Source organism: Onychostruthus taczanowskii, unplaced genomic scaffold (genome assembly GCF_017590055.1).
Source record: "Onychostruthus taczanowskii isolate IOZ18803 unplaced genomic scaffold, ASM1759005v1 scaffold27, whole genome shotgun sequence".
NCBI lineage: Eukaryota > Metazoa > Chordata > Aves > Passeriformes > Passeridae > Onychostruthus > Onychostruthus taczanowskii.
In genome coordinates, this window is record NW_024500017.1 from 5,219,330 (window position 1) to 5,237,730 (window position 18,401).

At 45.2% G+C, this 18,401-nt stretch overlaps 1 protein-coding gene across 1 annotated transcript; it reads right to left on the minus strand.

Moving 5' to 3' along the window:
• Positions 1-7,366: 7,366 nt before the first annotated feature.
• CUNH8orf76 (chromosome unknown C8orf76 homolog) lies at positions 7,367-16,334 on the minus strand. Its single transcript, XM_041407630.1, has 6 exons — positions 15,737-16,334; positions 15,525-15,620; positions 13,078-13,221; positions 11,768-12,285; positions 8,728-8,860; positions 7,367-7,646 (listed from the first exon to the last, which is right to left on the minus strand). The coding sequence occupies exons 1-6, from the start codon at positions 15,848-15,850 to the stop codon at positions 7,440-7,442; spliced, it is 1,212 nt and encodes a 403-aa protein (XP_041263564.1). The 5' UTR covers positions 15,851-16,334; the 3' UTR covers positions 7,367-7,439.
• Between the last annotated feature and the right edge of the window lie 2,067 nt (positions 16,335-18,401).

The window sequence follows — 18,401 nt, forward strand, 5'->3', positions numbered from 1 at the left end:
CTCACCTGCTCAAAAAAGGAATACAATGTAATTATGTAGACTGTGGATGATGATAACTGTATGCAGGTGAAGAAGGTTTCTCATCTTCCTTCATTTTGGAAGCATACCTGTAAAGTTTAAAGAACATCATGAGAGGTACAGGATAGACACATCCTGATCTAGCTTCAGTATGGGTGTTTTAACCAGTAAAACCAAATTTTGGAGTCCATAATAATAATCAACTATTGCATATAATTGTAAATTCTGTACATAGCAACATTTTTTTGGATTCCTTGGGGAGAAGGGAAATTTGATTTTCATTCCTATGATAATTCTGCTTATTTATCTGAATATAGCAAGCATTCAAATAAAAGAGAATACTTTTTTCTTCATGTTCTATTGCCTGCCGTGTACACCTTACTCTGTTCTCTTTCAAAAGCTGAATGAATCCCATGCAGTCAAAGTCCAGATGAAGAAGAAACAGAAAGAAGAAGAAATCAACAGGAACAGAATTAAGGTGTCCAAAGAGACTAATTAAGATTTTCTTTCTAAATATGGTTCATTTCACTGATCCTGTTGTGGCCCAGCTGGGCTGGTACAGAGGGGGATATGGGTAGAACTTTGTAGACCTTGATTTCCTCAGGCCATGATCTGTGAAGTCCACAAAGGAGCTCTTTTCACCTCTGTGGGGAAAGACAGTTTGCATACAAAAGTTTTGGAGAACATAGCTAATGAAAAGGAGGTAAGGGTCAAGGTAGCAATCCAGAAGGACCACTGTGAGTTAATTTCAGCTGGATCAGGAAAACAGCTTGTGTTGGTTCAGACAACATCTGAACTTGAACATTTAGTGGATGAAATTTCAGTTTTGATGGAAAACAGTCAGTTTACAATGTCAGCAATGAGTTATACTAAAAATCCTAACAGGCCCCCACAACTTAGAGAGAAAGGGCAACGTTCAGCTGCAGAAACTGTCAGGAAGGCCATGGCAGGTGCTGACCTGCCCTGTCCTCCTGCACCAAGGGAAGGGCCCCGATAAGCTCGGCTACCACACCGTGCACCCTCCTCAAGTCTGAGGATGACAGCAAGCTGAGTGCTGCAGGTGAGTCACTGGAGGGAAGGGATGTTGTCCAGAGGGAGCTGGACAGGCTGGAGGCCCATGTGAACCCCATGAAGTTCAACAAGGCCAAGTGCAAGGTCCTGCACCTGGGCTGGGGCAATCCACAGTATCTGTGCAGAGTATGGGGTGATCGGATTGAGAGCAGCCCAGAGGAGAACCTGGGAATATTGGATGTTTATTGGACGTGAGCTGTCGCTGTGCACACACAGCCCAGAAGGCCAAACGTGCCAGCATCCAAAGCCCCATGGGCAGCGGGGCCAGGAAGGGGATTCTGCCCCTCTGCTTTGGTCACTCTCCCTGGTGAGTCAGGATCTCATCTGGGCTTTGCTGAGGCCCATTGGATTCCCCTGCTGCCATCCTATTTTGTCCTGTTTTGTCCTATTTTGAAGATGATCTGGGTGGGACTAAAAAGCTCCAATAAATGTAGCCTATACCAACCTCCAGATTATCTACAGAAGTGAATTTCTAATTAAAAGTTACTTTTTGGGGATGTTTAGACTTTTTTAGAGTGGGAGGACCTGTGGAGGGTAGCAGGGGCCTCCAAGAGGTCCCAGCAAAGCCCAGGTGAGGCCTCAGAGCACCCTGGAGGTCAATTAAGTGCCCATGTGGGCCCCTGCAGAGCCTAGAAAAGCCCCAGTGCTTTCTGGAGGGCAGCTCTGCCATGTCAGAGCACCACTGGTGGTGACAGCGATGAGGACATTCCTGTCAGGGCTGGTTCTGTGCGTGTCCTCACCACAGGGAGCAGAGAGCAGGCAAGTGCCGCTGCCCAGGGGACTGTCAGGCACCAGGAAGGGAGGTTTTGCAGGGCACCAGGATCCCACATCTGCTCCAGCATTCACACCCTGGCACTAAGATGGATGAATAGGCTGGGCTTGGCCAGGGTTTTCCAAAGTGTCCCCGTGTCCCTTCCCCAGCCAGAACTAGCCCTGCAGGTCTTTCAGCTGGTGTCCTGTGAGCAAGTGCTGCCCATTCAGGTGGTTTGGAATGTGCATCCTGGTGCCTGGACACACAACTCCCACCAGATCCCACTGGCAATTGCTGCTCACACTAGAGGCACCCAGAGGAGCCTGTGCTCGAGGACATTCCCTGTGCTTGCTGCCTGTGAACCTGGGACCACTTCACTGATTGTTTCTTCCACAGGCTGCTTCCAGTCACCTGGGACTTCACCTGACTTCCATGACTTCAAGTGTCATGGAGAACTGCTTGGCAACTACACCAGCCAATTCCCTCAGGACTCTAGCATACATCTCACCAGGTCCCAGACTCAGGTGTGTTCAGGTTCCTCAGGTGCTCTCGACCCTGATCTTCTCTTACAGCAGGAGGGACTTTGCTTCCCCAGGCCCTGCCTTGAGAGCCATTGACTCAAGAGGCATAAGAGGAGAGGATGTCAGTGAAAACTGAGGCAGAAAATTCATTTAATACCTCAGCCTTCCAGCCTTCTCCATGTCCATTGTTGTCAGTTTGCCAGTTCTTCCACAGGCTGCTTTTTTTTTCCTTTTTTTTTTTTTTCCTTTGTGACACAGACAGTTCCCTGGTCTTCCCCTGTTATTCCTCCTAGAAAGCAAAGACCATCCAGGTGTTACTCCTCCCTCAACCATTGCACAGCATACTCCTCCTTTTCCAGGACCCTCACTAGGCCTGCCAACTGCACCTCCATTCCTGGGGAGGTGATAGAGCAACAGATCTTGGAAATTATTTCCAGTTTGTCCTGTTCTGGACAAGGTGATGTGGAACTGTGAGCAGGTATGAAGCAATTCTGCCTTACAGTGTATCACATAGGAGGCAGGAAGGTCAACTGACTCCTATCAGAGGGGCCAGTGCTCGGAGGGTCTCCCCTCCAGCATTCCAGCCGCTCATCCTGACACAGAATTACACCCAGCTTGATGGCAGTCCTGAAGTACTGCCCATTCTCTTCTACTTTTCCAGAATTTCTGTCACCAGTGAACCCCACTTTACCTTACCTACTGAACCCGATGACTGATGCTGTCCCCAGTTTCAGTACCTTCCCAGGGAGTGTGGATCCTGCAAGGACAATTGGGGGAACTCTGGCTGTGTCATATGCCATCACCTCACTCACCAGGTGGGGAGCACACAGAGTCCCACCTGGGTTCCTAGATTACTGCCAAAATGGGTTTGCTTGCATTTTTCATCTAGCTTGTGTATGTGTACCAGAAAAAAGGCAGAAGTTGGCACTACCTAAAACTCCTCTGCTACTGCCAGCAATAAAAGTGCCTCTAAGCTGGGAGCACAAGCAAGACTCCACGTCACACCCTTGATTCCTCGTTTTTACAATGACTGCCTGATGAAAAGAGAGAATAAATACATTTTTGTTTTCCTTTGTTTCCTTGTGCAGCCTTTGCTTTTTCTCTATTAAACTATCTTTATTGTGAACCACAGGTCTTTTTTTCTATCCATCTTATTTTCTCCTTCCCTGTGGTGCTGGGGGTACAGTGGATGATAGAGCATTTGGGGTGGGCACCTGGCAGCAGGCCAAGGTCAACCCAGTGACAGGATGACAGGTTTTAATTTGAAAGAGGGTAGATTTAGACTGGACACAAGGAAGAATTTTTTTATGATTAGCATAGTGAGGCCCAGAGAAGTTATGGATGCCCCATCACTGGCAGTATTCAAGCTCAGGTTAGACGGGGCTTTGAGCAACCTGGATGAATGGAGAGTTCCCTGCCAACCCCCCCAGGCAGGAAGGTTGGAACTGGATGACCTTTGAAGTTCCCTTCCAACCCAAGTGAAGGGCGACTCTGTGACAAAAACTGTGTGAACGTTACTAATTACAGCGCTAATGCAGTCCCTCACCTCAACGCCAGCAGCAAACACTCAACAGCAAGACACATAATGGTGTTTGCAGACAGCAATCACTCCAGGAGCATCAGAACCAGCAGCAGAGGGTCCTTCCCAAAGCACCTGTACCACAGGCAAGCGTTAAAATAACAAAATCAAACCTCAGTAACTGTTAGTGGATTCTCACTTGCAATTTGCAGTGCTAAAATTGGCTGTTTAACTCAGAATGGAGTAGTGATGTATATACTAATACCAACAATAATATAAAAGCCAAATAATGAAGAAATCTATTACAGGCAGATGTAAAATTATGCAGAAGGTAGAGGCAACAATGAAGCATTCAATGCAAAATGGAAATGCAAAGCCCCTCTAGAGACATGATCAGAAACAGAAAACTGGAGTTAGATGAGGCACAAAAAAGGGAGAGGCAGGCCAAAAGAGGAAGAAATGAAGTAGCTAAGATGAGAGATAAAAATGGAACAAAGGAACATTTTATAGCCCCAGTGCAATAAACACTGGTTATTTGGTACAGTAACTATCTGACACATTCAGAACAGCATTCATCTTCTTTTCTTTGCAGTAGTTAAAATCAACATTTTTGCTTTATTATTATGTTTTAGAAAATACTGCCTGCTATTAAGAGCTACCACTTGTCTTTAATTCCTGGAACCGGTGGAAAGTTAACCTTTGTGTTCCCAGCTTAAGTGACAATGTCAAGTCAAACAATCTGGACAGATAACAAAAAGTTTCCAAATCACCTTGGCTAGCTGCTGTGTATTTTGGACATCTCAGTCACAAAATGACAACGTTTGGCAAGTATTTAATTTGCTGCTAAAACAGTTCCAATGCTATTTGTGAAGCCAAATAATTTGGTGCATTTCCATTAAATGTCTATACAGACCTGATCCCATAAAAGCTGTGTTCTGATGTCCTAACAGCTGAGACAAAACAAATTACAGCCTTTTCATGTGGCTACTTATGACCTTCAGTTCAAGAAAAAAGGGGGAGATGTCCATGTTTCATTTTTTTGCTGACATATTTAGCATTAAGCTTTTCACGTTTGCTGTCTTTGCTGTAAGATTCTGCTGTTGATGCCAACATTGTAATTAATTTACAACACATTGTGGACAGTCTCTTCTGAAGAATTACAACACCTCTTAGTCTTAAAAGCATCCCCAGCCCTTCAAGAGGGCTTCATGGCCACCTGACTACAGCGCTGACAAACGCACACAAAGGTTTCCGCCCAGCGAAGCGCTCGCATGACTAAAGCAGATCTCTGTGGTGCACGATGAGTGCACCAGTGCTCACCCAAGGGCACTGCCAAGTCACGTCTTTCGTAACCAGCTGCCCAGGATGTGCTTCAATCACACTAACTCACCAAACTATCAAAAGTAATTTGACATGGCTGAAGGCAATATTCCATTTTTCTGGAGATGTTTCAGTCAACTTAGCAGAGGGCTAAACCACACCAAGGGTTCAATCTCTTCATCAGTCACGCAGACGAAGGGATGGAGCGCACCCTCAGCAAGTTTGCAGATGACACTGAGCGGTGTCACCGAGTGGTGCAGCTGACACACCTAGAGGATGGGATGCCATCCAGAGGGCCCTGGACAAGCTCAAGAATCTCATGAGGTTTAACCAGACCAAGTGCAAGATGCTGCACCTGGGTCAGGGCAACCCCCAGTACCAATCCAGGCTGGGGATGAACAGCCCGAGAGCAGCCGTGCTGAGACCTGGGGGTGCTGCTGGGCGAGAGCTGGACATGACCCAGCCATGGGCACCTGCAGCCCAGAAAGCCAAACCCGTCCTGGGCTGCATCTAAAGCTCCGTGGGCAGCAGGGTGAGGGAGGGGATTCTGCCCCTCTGCTCTGCTCTGCTCTGCTCTGCTGAGACCCCACCTGCAGTGCTGCACCCATCTCTGGGATCCCCAGCACAGGAAGGACATGGCCCTGCTGAAGTGAGTCCAGAGGAGGCCACAAAGATGTTCAGAGGGATGGAGCACCTCTCCTATGAGGAAAGGCTGAGACAAGTGGTGCTCTGCAGCCTGGAGAAGGCTCTGGGGAGATCTCATTGGGGCTTTCCAGTACATAAAGGAGGATACAAGAAAGCTGGAGAGGGACTTTTTACAAAGAGGGACTTTTTTTTGTAGTCACAGGGCAAGGGGGAATGGATTCAAACTTAAAGAGGGTAGATTTAGTTTAGATATTAGAAAGAAATTCTTTGCTGTGAGAATGGTGAGACACTAGAACAGGATGACCAGAGATGTCTAGTGGAAGGGGTTCCTGCCTGTGGCAGTGGGGATGGAACTAGATGATCTTTAATGTCCCTTCCAATCCAAACCATTATATGACTCATGATAGTTCCCTAATCAGTATCTTAAAGATTTAAAATTCATCCAAAAGTAGCAGCTACAAGTCACACATGGTGAATCATCATTCAATTGCGAATTTTTTAAGGTTTTGGCACTCTTTAGTACTCCATAAAGAAAACACAGGAACACATGAAGAAAAGGGACAGCAAAGCATGTCTAAGAGACTCCTAGTTTTAAACTACATCCATTATAGAACACTTTTACAGAAAGCTACAAAAAATTAAGTCTCACAGTTTAAGAGAAGATGGAGGAAGAGCACACCATGTTTGTCTGAAATGTAAACTACTTCAAGTGAAAGAAACTACAGGAGGATCTTTGCCCTCTTCTAGATGCCCAAAGCACACAGCACCAGTGCTTGAGAAAGCAAAGCAAAGTGTTGTCACTGACAACTGAAAGCACAACAGACAGAGCTGGATGAGGCAGAAACAACACTGCCAGTTTTCACAGCAAAGATCTTCCTTGCAGGCTTTTACAAAGGATATGATCTGACTAAACACTCTTCAGTACATATAAACAACCTTGTCAGTTCTTCTCCTTCTCGTCTAAGCACACTGAACACAAGACTATGGCTTGTTCAATGCCTGCAACAAACACTTGGCTTCAAAAGGAAAAAATCTCCTAGTTTTAAGTTAAATGTTTATGACTTAGATTTCCTTCCTAAAAGATATGGAATTATTGTTATTGACAATTTCTCAGCATAAATATATTTGAGATTTCTAGCTATCTATCTCTGAAGAGGAAATCACTGTAATGTTAATCAAGAAATATTAAAATAATTACTTAAGAAAATGGCTAATTCCATGGCTCTAAATGCAACAACATCAAATTTGATAATAAGAAATTTTCAAATTGGACATCAGAAAGGAAGTTCCATCCCACCAGCACTGCAGGCCTCCAAAAAAACCACACACACTTCAAGCACAAACTGGTGAGGATTATGATGGAAAGCTACCTCTGAAAGCTGAAAGCTTGATTTTACACTGTGTTCCTTATAATTTTAAATACAAACATATCAGTGAGCAAAGAAAAGCATGCAAAGTTAAGAGTTTAAATATAGAGATTTATATCTACTCTTGAAGAAGTACAATAAGAATTCTTAAAAAAAGTAAAATGAACTTTATTGCATGTATCATGCCGTAATCATTTGGAGATACAAGAATAAATACAACAAAATGTCTATGTTACTGAAGGTGGGAGATAAATGTTTGAATAAAATTGTCCATCAAAGTGACATAAATCATTTTGGAGATTACCAAACCATTTTATTTCAAATTCCACGACTGAAGCAGTTACCAGTGATGACAGTGCTGAAGGGCCTATGCATTTTACCTCACCCTGAAACTCCTCTTTTAGTTTTTCTGGTATAAGATCCTGCCCCATAGCCTGCAAAAAGAGTAAGAAAGAAGAGAATCAAGAAAATAACTTGCAGAGAAAAAAGCATCAAACATGGCAGATCTTTACAGGCAAAGCCCTTGTCACATGGACCACACACCATCCTGGAGAAGTTTCCAAGCCGTGATGAAGTTGCCTGCCTTGGCATTCTGCATTCAGGGAGAGCTGAGACCACAGCTCAGCACTGCACAACCCCTCCAGCCTCAGGCTGCACTTGCACAGGGGTGTTTCACTCTGAACAGCAGCAGAAATCTCAAGACCAGCTCTGCATTCAGTGCTCACCTTGCATCATCGTCAACACTGAACTGCTCCTGGGGCATGTCCCAGCAAGGGAAGCAAGGAGAGAAGTTTCTTTTTGCAGCCTTTCCCAACCCTGAGGTAGCCTGTGTGCTACTGCCCTCTCATGGATGCCATCCCTTTGACTGCCTGCAGCCCAGCAGTGGCTTGGCTTAAAGCTGTAATGCTGACAGCGAAGTTAGAATCTAGCTGGCTTTATTTTGATCCTTACAATAAAAGTCAGAGGCTCTTTAAATAGCACAAAAAATGTTAAATCTCTGTGAAGAGATTAAATGCAATATTGTTCTCCTCTGTTATTTTTTTAAAACTAGTACATTAAACAAAACAAAGAAATGCAAAAGAAAGTCTCTGGCTTTTTCTGGAAATACTTAGTACTTTTTATGCAAGTGTTTAATACTACTGTGGCCATCAAAGTAATAATCTGACTTCCACTTCAAACTGGTGATTCACTTTGGGGCATCTAAAACTCCTGAGATAAAATGTAAATCCCAGGAAATGCACAGTGCTGATGCATCTGCAAATACAAGTCCAGTGAGAAACTTAACAACACTGCACATTCCTGAAAGGAGAATCTCAGCAGATCAGAGATCCACCTGTGTGACACAGGCTCGACAGGCACCTCTGTCAGTTCCAGGTAACACCCTGCCAGCAGCTGCCTCAGCTAATTCCCTGTGCTTCCTGGCACACTTAATGAGCTCAGGGCAGTGTCATGCTTTGAGCACAACCAGTCCACACAGAGAACTGAGACCCTGCACACAAAGAAACATCCTCTTACTTTGGCCATCAACAGCAAGGAGTTTTCATCGAAACCAAGCAGAGCCACTTTGTCATCAATTTCTTTCTGACATTTTCTGTTCTTCTCTAGCACAAAGGACAACTGTTGTGACTGGGTAAGCTGAAGTAAAAGCCTGGAATGAGAAAGACAGTTAAAAATTGGCACAGCTGGAAAAAGAGTAAGTCAGCAGACCTAAAAACAACCAAAATTATTAATACTTTAATTAACACTTTAATACTTTAAAACAGCTCTTCTTCCTGACTTTTGCCTACTGCAAAGAAGCCAATATATGTGTATCAATCTACCATGGATATTGCATATCTGTGCTACAGAACTACTGAGAAGTATTTTTGAAAAACAAGGTGCCAATAGCTCTGGTTGCTCTATGCAAACATTTCTGTCCCCATATATTCATCACACCATTCAAAAGTGAGGCTGGGACCTGTGAGTCATCACGTGCTCACCATGGCCTAACAAGACAGCAGCATGTTTGTGCCTATGGAACCTGGAAAGCTGCAAATGTGAGGGTTTGGACAAATATCAAATATCCCCCCACACAGGCCAATCCTGGATTATTTTCTAAAAGCATTCACCAGTTTTATGTTCCAGGCAGTGCCCCAGAAGTCACAACCATGAACTGCTGAAGGTTGCACACTCTGCCCACAGCAGGGGTTTATGTCATACAGGGCCCCATCACCAACTGCTCAACCAGCAAGAACAGTGGCAGTTCCACCGTCCTCCTCATAAAAGGGCTGCAAAACAGGTCAGCAGAGGAAATATCCAGGTATCTCTGCATTTGTCTCAAATCCACTGTCAGACAGATTAACAGTACTGTGCTTATTTAACACTTCTGGGAACTTAGAGACATATTGCACCATCTCCTGTGAACTCACTGAAATTCACAATAATGGGCATTATTGCAGAGATAAATATCCGTTTTAGATAATTTATGAGGGTCTAGAGAAGGGCCACAAACATGATCAAAGGCCTGGGAAGCCTGCCATTTGGGAACAGGCTGAGAGAACTGGGTTTGTCCAGCCTTGACAAAAGAAGGCTTAGGGAAGACCTCCTCACCATGTTTCAGTATTTAAAGGGCAGCTACAAAAAAGATGGAGACTCCCTTTATACAGGGAACCACATGGAAAAGATGAAGGACAGTAGGTAAAATGTTAATTCTGAGGCGACTCCAACTGCACACAAGAGGAAAGTATTTTACAATGAGATCAGTCATTGGAACAATCTCCTCAAGAAAGCTGTGGATTTCCCAGTGCTGGACATTTTTAAGATTCAGCTGGACTGGGTGCTGGGCCATCTTGCCTAGATCATGTTTTTGCCAAGAAAGGATGACCCTTGAGGTCCCTTCCAACCTGGAATTCTATCATTCTACAATATTTAACCAAGGGACCATTAGAACTTAGCAGTGTTGTTGCTGAAAATGTGTTTAATTCAAGCTTTATGCAAAAAAGAACACCAACAAACTTTTTTTATCCCATTTAGTGAAGTTAAGTGAAGCTGGTGCTATAATAATGGTGTGCATTTTTAAGGAAAAGATTCAAGATCTGAAATGAAAACTTTCATTTGAACACTATCAACATAAAAATTTACAAATGTGATTTTCTCCATTAAAACTTCACTGAATTTACAGATGGTTTGTTGGTTCCAAGCAAAAATGAAAATTATTTTTAATTTATAAAGTATTTTTGTTTCAAAATTTGTATCAATGTAGTAAAACAAAAAAAAACCAAAAACCTTTTAATGAAAATTAAACAAAAAATACTCAAATTATTTTTTTTCCAAAACTATGAGAGTCAATTGTTCATAATGCATCAACAGATAACCTTATTTCCTAGAAAAATCAGTGGTAACATCCTTTTTCCAGGTGCAATTTATCCTGCACATACATTTATACAAAATCTAGATCCTACTTAAAACCCAACAGATCTGAAAATATTAGACAACCTGCATAAGCCTTGGGCAGGGGAGAAGCTTATCCTGGACAAGTGTATCTGCAAATATAAACCACAGTAACACCCTGTGAAACTGTGCAGCCAAGCAAGGAAATGCCACCATTTATAACTGCCTCAGTTCTGAACCATACACACTGAAACAAGCAACACAAATTATTAATATAAATGTACCTTCAACATTCAATATCAGTACTAAATCAATGAATTTCTTCCAAGTAGCAATTAAAGTCTTCATCTCTTAGTCTGGAGTACAGTTAAAAGCTAATATTTGGGCTTTTTTAATTTCTTAAATTCTTAAATCTTGCCCCAGTTATAAAGTGTTCTCTGTAAACATTTCTGGACATTCATAAGATGCCTTTAAAAACATTCAAGGACTGATACATTACTGTGAGGCAAGAGCGGGAAAAACCATCCAAGATTATTTTAACAAAACCAGTTCCTAATTATCTCTTTGAAAGATTATGTTTTGGGGATTTTTGCTGTACGCAAGAGTTTTAGGAAGAGGGAAAAGAAAAGGAAAGAACATTTTAATGCAGCCCTGTCAATCAGTTGTCACGGAGTTCATTTGCCAGCCTCATCCATTATGCAGATTGGGGTATCATTATAAAATACATCTTCACTCAAGCATGAGGCTTCAAGCAAATAAGACAGGTGGCACTCGCAGAAGGAAGACTGGCTGTGCCTTCCCTTTGGGCACTTCTGCTACTGCATCTTTAATACCAGAGCAGGGAACAGCAATGGTCTAGCAGGAGCATTTGTTGGAGAACAGACCCTTTTGTATATAATTACTTGAAAAGATTTATAAGCTCATTGAAAAACTCTTTCCTTCTCAGCTGTGCGTGACACTGGTTTAGTCTTTCCACTCAGATTCAGACTCTTCACAGCCACCACACTAAGCAGATTTTGCTCTTGAGATCTGAAGCAACAGTAGGGTGTTTCTAAGTTAGGGTTGCCAGCTCTGAAACAAACACTTAAATTGAAAAGGCAAACTGAAAACAAAAACTGGGAAAAATATGCTTTACATTGTTCTTGACTTAGATAATTAACATTATTCTAAGAATACACTGAGTTACCTTGCTCTAATAAACGAGGCACATGCTTTTATCCCAACTTTCTTTAACATGTTCTGCTTCCAGGCCTTGGAGTCTGCACATTTCTCCTTGCCTGTCCATTCCAGTTCTCCTGAAGTGCAGAGGAATTCTTTCACTACGTGGTTGCTGGGACAAGTCACTGCATTCTCCCCCTTTGTTTCTGCAGCGGGGCTGAACCAAGGGCCTTCCTTCTGGCCCTCTGATCTGTGAGGCTGCAGATTAATCTCTCTGCCAGTCGATGTTTTGAAACTACTATTACTTACACAAAGCTCTTCAGACTGACTTAGATTTGCTTCTGGAATGACCAATGGAGACAAATTCTGTAGAAGGCTCATATAAACTTCAGCAAGTAACTTCCAGAACCAGGGATTAAAAGGATGTAAGCAGATCAGTTGCTGCAGACACATCATCTTTTTTTCTACATTTTCCAGACCCTGGTAAATGGAAAACTGCAGGTTGAGAACCGTCGTTAAGTGATCTGTGTTAGTGGCGCTGTTTCTCTAGAAACAAAAGAAAAGAGGTTAAAAACAGGAGTAGAATAGAATTATGCTTCAGAGCCTAAGAAAATGTCTCCCTAAATAATGACATACAAATATCACAAGGTAATTTTTAAACTGTACAAAATGGTGCTTTTAATTTAAAATGATACAGTGGGATACAGATCTTGCACAATCAAGCTGACAGCATTCCCTCTAGGTGCCTTGTCCCAGTCTGAGAGGCAAGCAGGTCCTAAATGCTGTCATTTGTTTATGTCACATCAGAGTGTTCTAAAGCTGACTTTCTTTGCAGCATAAATACCTTTTATACAAAACAAAATAATCAATAATATTCTAGCAGACTTCAGAGCCTCTGGAATTTTTCCTTTATGGGAAAAACTCAATTTGTGGTTAGATACTCTTCTTGGTGGCAGTTTGGTATCAAGTATAAGGAAATAAAAGGGAGTTTTGAACTGTCACTTGTATAGTGGAAAGATTTAAGCACTCATTTATTCCCTTTTTTATAATTCCTATTACATTGCATTAATTCTGCCTGGCAGAGCATGATATTTAGTCCCTTCCAGGACTACCAGTTTCCCTGCACAGGGAGCTTATTGTGGTACAGGGTGTTCCAGTTTCTAAAGAGTGATTATATCTGCAGTGACAGTTACCCTCTGTTTACCAAATACTCTGAGCACTGAACATCCTGAAGGATTATGCACATGAAAATTATTTTTCCAAAAAATGGTCCGTATAAAAGAACTACTGGCAATGTTTTTATGTTCAAAGCCTAAAAGAAAGGCTGCACATATTTACCATTTTTTCTGCAATATCCAGAGCCTCCTTGTGCCTTCCCAGGCGAGATAAACACCGAGCCTGGCCCTCCTGGACATCACGCCTCATTGCAATGTTGCTGGCAGGTAAGAGCAGCAGGCAGTCTGAGTATTCACACAGGGCTTTCTAGGAGTGTGACAGGAAGAAAAGCCAAAAAAACAGGGAGAGATTTGCATTTAAAAGCAAGCCTGACAGCACATTTCCTTTAGGACTACAGTCACAAAGGGAATTCAGAACCTGAAGTCCACATTTGCATTTCTCCAGACTCAGCTACCACCTGTGTGAGCAAGAGACCAGGCCCAGTACCAGACAGCCAAGCCTGGACGGTGATGAGCAGCCTCAATCCCAACTCGTGCTTAGGCCCAAGCAGGATTCACCACACATCTGTCCACCTCTCTCCCACCACGCTTGATCCAGAAGGGATCATCTACTGACCTGGGTAATAAGTGACACAAGGCATCTTTCCCCCCAGCTCAGTGATCTGAGAACTCACCCTAAATCTGTGGGACCTTCTTTCAAAACTATGACAATCTCCATGGGAAGGTTTGAACCTGCAAGTACCTCACCTCAAATAACCAGTAAGTCAGAGAACACCAGAAGGAAGGTGAATCTCCATTGTTCCTGTAGGCTGGTTTTAATGTACTTGAAATAAATATTAATTGGGGTAAGGAAAAAGGCAAGAATGAGCAATACTTCTGCAGCTTAATGCTCAGGGCACTCACCAGGACTCCAATTAACATTTAAATACGTTAAATTAAGTATTCAGTGAAGCTAAGTCTGGAATCTTGATTTCTCTCCCTTTGTGTAAGTGCTTAGAGAGAAGACTAAAGAGCAGCGCTCATTCTCCCATCTCTCAAAATGATTATTTAATTATTCCTTGCAAACTTTAATGGTTCTAACAGAAAGAGCTTCTAAATACCCTAAATACTTCCTAGCAAAACGGCTGAAATATTTTTCTTTCCTGATGCTGAGCTCACATTCATTCTTAAGCAAAAGAGGGAGCTCCCCCCTGCCCAGTGCATGCAGCAGCCACTGGTGAAAATGGATCACAGGGCTGAGGACAGCCCTGTTTGCCTTGTTATGTGACAAAGGATATAACCTGGTAAGGTTCAGGCATTATGAATCCCAAGCAGATTCTACAGTCATCTATATCCTAAAAACGGGCACAGCTCAGATCACTGCTGTCCTTGACATCTCCTATCAAGTGGCCTATCCTGAAGTAAAAAACTGATGATGAGAAAAGAGATCACTATCCCTATTTACGTATTTCCAGCCCCCTTTCTGAGATCAATGCTTCCAAATCAGTAATTTTATGTGCAATCAAGCTCTGGTTCTTGTTCCAGCAGTGATTTAGGTTAGCAATAAAACTGAAAACATTTCTAACATGAATCACTGCAACAGAAGAGTTAGGAAGCAATGGTCTGTTCTGTTTAGCAGCTAGTCTGACCTGTTTAGCTACCAGCCTGAGGCAGCTCTGCCATCAGCACCCTTTTATGAATCCCTTTAGGGCATCTCAGCTGAGACTAGAAAATATCTGTCAGGTATACACAGGGCTGCAGTAGTGCTGAAATAACATTAGGATCAGTGCCAACCGAGGTACAAAAAGATCTACAAATCCAGTGGGCGAGGCCAAAGGAGTAGAGTCAGAAGTCAGCTGGAGGGCTTTGAAATCAGAGAGCCTGTAATACAAACCATAGGCTGCAAGAAGAAGCAACACCTGAAACAAGGCCTGAAGATGCTGATTTCAACAAGGAAACAAGGTAACGAAAGACCATATCCTGCAACTAGCACTGCAGAAGGCAGGAGAGCATCGCTGATGAGGAAAGCGGCTCAGGACGCACACACAGAGAGCAGCGCTCTGGGAGCACTGCGGGCAGGGGCAGACACGGGCAAAGACAGCCGGGGCGAGCGGAGGCGGCAGGGACCCGGCACAAGGCAAGCACAAGGCTCCGCAGGAGCCTGAGGGCACTGCAGCTTTCCTCTGACAGCGCCGAGAAAGGTGAGCCGCAGCCAGCGATCTGACAGCCTGCGTGCGACACGGCATTATCGCCGGGCGCAGAGGCACCCACACGCCTGACTCTGACCACGGCTTCCCCGGCCTCAGACACCCTCAGACACCCTCTCTGCCCCGCGGCGGAGCTGCTGCCATGCGCCCGCCTGCCTGGGATCAGTTCCGGGGCAGCGCCGCGTTCCTGCCCGGTTCGCTGCAGGCTGACTCCCGGATGGGTCGTGGCAGAACGCAGATCTGCTCCCCGGCCCTGCCCGTTCAGCACGAACAAGGAGCGGGATTAACTCCGGCACGGCCGCCAGACCCGCAGGCCGCGGTACTTAATGTACCTTCACCCTGGCGCTGTACACTGGGGACCGCAGGACCGCCCCACTCCGTGTCCCCACAACCTCCCCGGCACCTGCGAGCGTCCTGGAAATACCTCGAAGTCCCGCTGCCGGAACGCCCAGTCCGCCCGGAACTTGCTGCTCGTGATCCCGCCGGCGCTTTCCCCCGCGTCAGCCGCGCTGTGGAACCACTGCGGGCACACAGAGCACACACAGAGCCGTCACGGGCCGCGCTGTGGAACCACTGCGGGCACACAGAGCACACAGAGCAGTTACGGCCCGCCCTCCCGCCGCCCCGACTCCTCACGCGGGGCTCGCAGTGCCTGGCTCCGCACGGAGCGCCGTCCCCGCCGCCCTCCCGCCGCTCCCGGCTCGGCGCGAACAGGGAGTCCTCGAACTCCGGGCCCAGCGCCGGCTCCATCGCCGCCGCCGCCGGCCCCGCTCCGCGCAGGGGGAGGAGCTCGGTCACCGCTCGGCGAAAGGGAAGGAAGTGCTTCCAGTAACGAGCTGGATTACAGTCCCGCGCCTTGGTAAATTAACTGCGTGGTTGTGGAGGTGCTCTGTTAGCATCTCGTCCTGGTGGCCGTGCATAGGATGAGTGGGAATGTGTTTTGGTAACTTTTCCATTTAGTTCACTTCTGTCTCGAAGCAGAAGATGTGAACCTGCTCTAGGTGACCCTGCCTTGGCAGGGGGTTGGACTGGATGACCTCCAGAGGTCTCTTCCAACCTTAAAAATTGTGTGATTCTGTGAAATTTCAGGCTTTCCACGACAGGCTTTCCCAGAAGACACTGTGCTATGGAAATCGGGGACACAGCAAGGCGAACCCTGATCCCAGACCTCCTTCAGGGTGCCGAGACTCAGGCACCGGCTGCTCTCTGAGAGCTGTACGTGCCCCGGCTGCCTGCCCTGCTGTGCTGCTGCTGTGCACAGTGCGCTGTGTTTTAGGGGGCTGCTGTGCCGGGCTGTTTCCTCTCTCCAGTCCGTCCATGCAGGAAGGTCCATTTTGTCCCATCTAATCACCACTCAGGTTTGGAGAAGGTGAGCTGAAAAGTACTTCCTTAGCCTGCAAAATGTGCCAATGAATTTGTCTATACCAAAACACCTTTTGAGGTCAAAGCAGTGCTTGTATAGATGATTTTAAAGGTTTCCTACTAGAATGCATGTAAAACGTGGTTTGCTTTTGTTGGGTTTTTTTTCTTTTTATGTTCTTAAAATACTCTTCCATACCAACAGAGCTGTGACTGGATGTAGAATGACCTGGCATAAATGTCAGGGTAGAAACTCAACTTTGGTAGTTGGATTTGATCAGAAAAATAAAAGCAGATTAATGTTTATTTTGCTTGTAAACTTGCTGGTTGGCAAACAAGCCCTCCAGCACAGAGAAAACTGTTCAGCAATTAAGTCTTGAGAGAATCAGGAGTTTACTTGACATGCTTCAGTCTTTCTGTTAAAAGTATCAAGGTAGGTGAGGACAGTCACTTGTATATGCACATCAAAACCATCTGGCTTCCTCCTGCCTGCAGAAAGGCAAGCAAAGCACGTGGGGGGCAGACTGGGGAGGTTGGCACAAGTGTCGGAACAGTTTCAGCACCTGTAGTGCTCCTCACATACACTGGACACACACGTTCCCTTTCCCCCTGCTCCAGGACTGCAGGTCGTGCTGCAACACACCGGTCTGATGAACAAGGCACAAAAATCCAGAAAGACAGATAAGCACAAATCAAAAATAAGAAAATCCAAAAAAAAAGAACATGAGTAATCAAAGTGAAATGGCCACAGCTCAAATGAAAACACAAAAAGCAAGGCATTCCCAGGGGCAAATCCCACAGCAGCTGCTTGGCTGCCAGCTTGGATTGCAGAGTCCTCTAGGGCTGGGGGTTTTGACCATCGTTTCTTCTGAGGATACCAACGTGGTCTACAAAAGGCTCTGTGTTGCAATGCAGAGAATGCCTTTGTCTGGTAAATCAGTGATAGGAGAGCCACGATTCCCAGTGCCACACAGGGGGCCTAGCAGCTGACTTGTGGTTTCAGTAAGTCATGGGCAAAGAATTGCCTCTCCATTTCTTCTTTCCCTGGCTCTTCCTTGCCCCTGCCTCCCCTCAAGACATTTAAAAAGCTTAAAAATATATTAGTTACAGAAATGAAAAAATGCAACTTTAAGACATCCCTCTGCCTTGTCAGCACCAGAGGTTTGCTCAATTTCTCCCCCAAGTTCCAAGCCATCCATGTAGCTGCCAGAAGACAAATTCTCACCGTACTTAAGTAAAGCTGTTTGCCCGAGTTTGCATGGCATGATTTGCCTTCATGCTGTTAGCCCTGGCTTCACAGAGGAGAAAACATCATCCCTGGAAGAGGCAGCTTTGAGGGAGCTCAGATACATGAGCCCTACAAGAGCCTGTGCTGCTGCAGTTGCTCTGTGTAGGCAGCTTCAGGGATAAAAAGAAGCTATAGATGAATCTCTCCCTGAAGGCAGCCAAGGTCTCACTCCACTACAGGCCACCGGCTCGGCACATGAACACTGCCCCAATGAAAGTGGGCTCTAGTAAGCTGTGGCCTCCAGGCGAGTTCTGTGCATCAGCAAAGCCATTGTGGCTGCTCACACAGCGTGCCAGTGCTGAGGGGCTGTGACCCAGCTTTACCCTGGGTGAGTGGGGGCACACTGGGAAGGCCAGTGTGCTTCATCTGCAGTCAGGGTGCCCAGAGACAGCCCAGGCTGTGAACACAACTCCAGCAACAGGCAGGGTTTTTCCATGATGTCTATTGCCTGGATCTTCTGGGCAGGAAAAGAAAACGAAGCAAGGAAGAGAGAGTTTGTCTAACACCCTTGTTCTCCACATTTCCTTGTCTACTCTGAGGCAAAATTAATTCAGAAGAATCCTCCTCCAGTGTTTCTGTAATTACTGATGTTGTTATTTGTATTGTGATAGTCTCCATGGGTCCTAGCCACGTGGGTCTTATGCCAGCACAGAC

Bases quoted from the DNA above. Each gene is read 5' to 3' on its own strand.
- CUNH8orf76 (XM_041407630.1), bottom strand. From the start codon at position 15,850: ATGGAGCCGGCGCTGGGCCCGGAGTTCGAGGACTCCCTGTTCGCGCCG. The intron at 15,621-15,736 runs GTGAGGAGTCGG...GTGTGCCCGCAG, and splicing joins CCAGGCACTGCGAGCCCCGC to TGGTTCCACAGCGCGGCTGA. The intron at 7,647-8,727 runs GTAAGAGGATGT...CTCTTTTTGCAG, and splicing joins CCTTGCTGTTGATGGCCAAA to GCTATGGGGCAGGATCTTAT.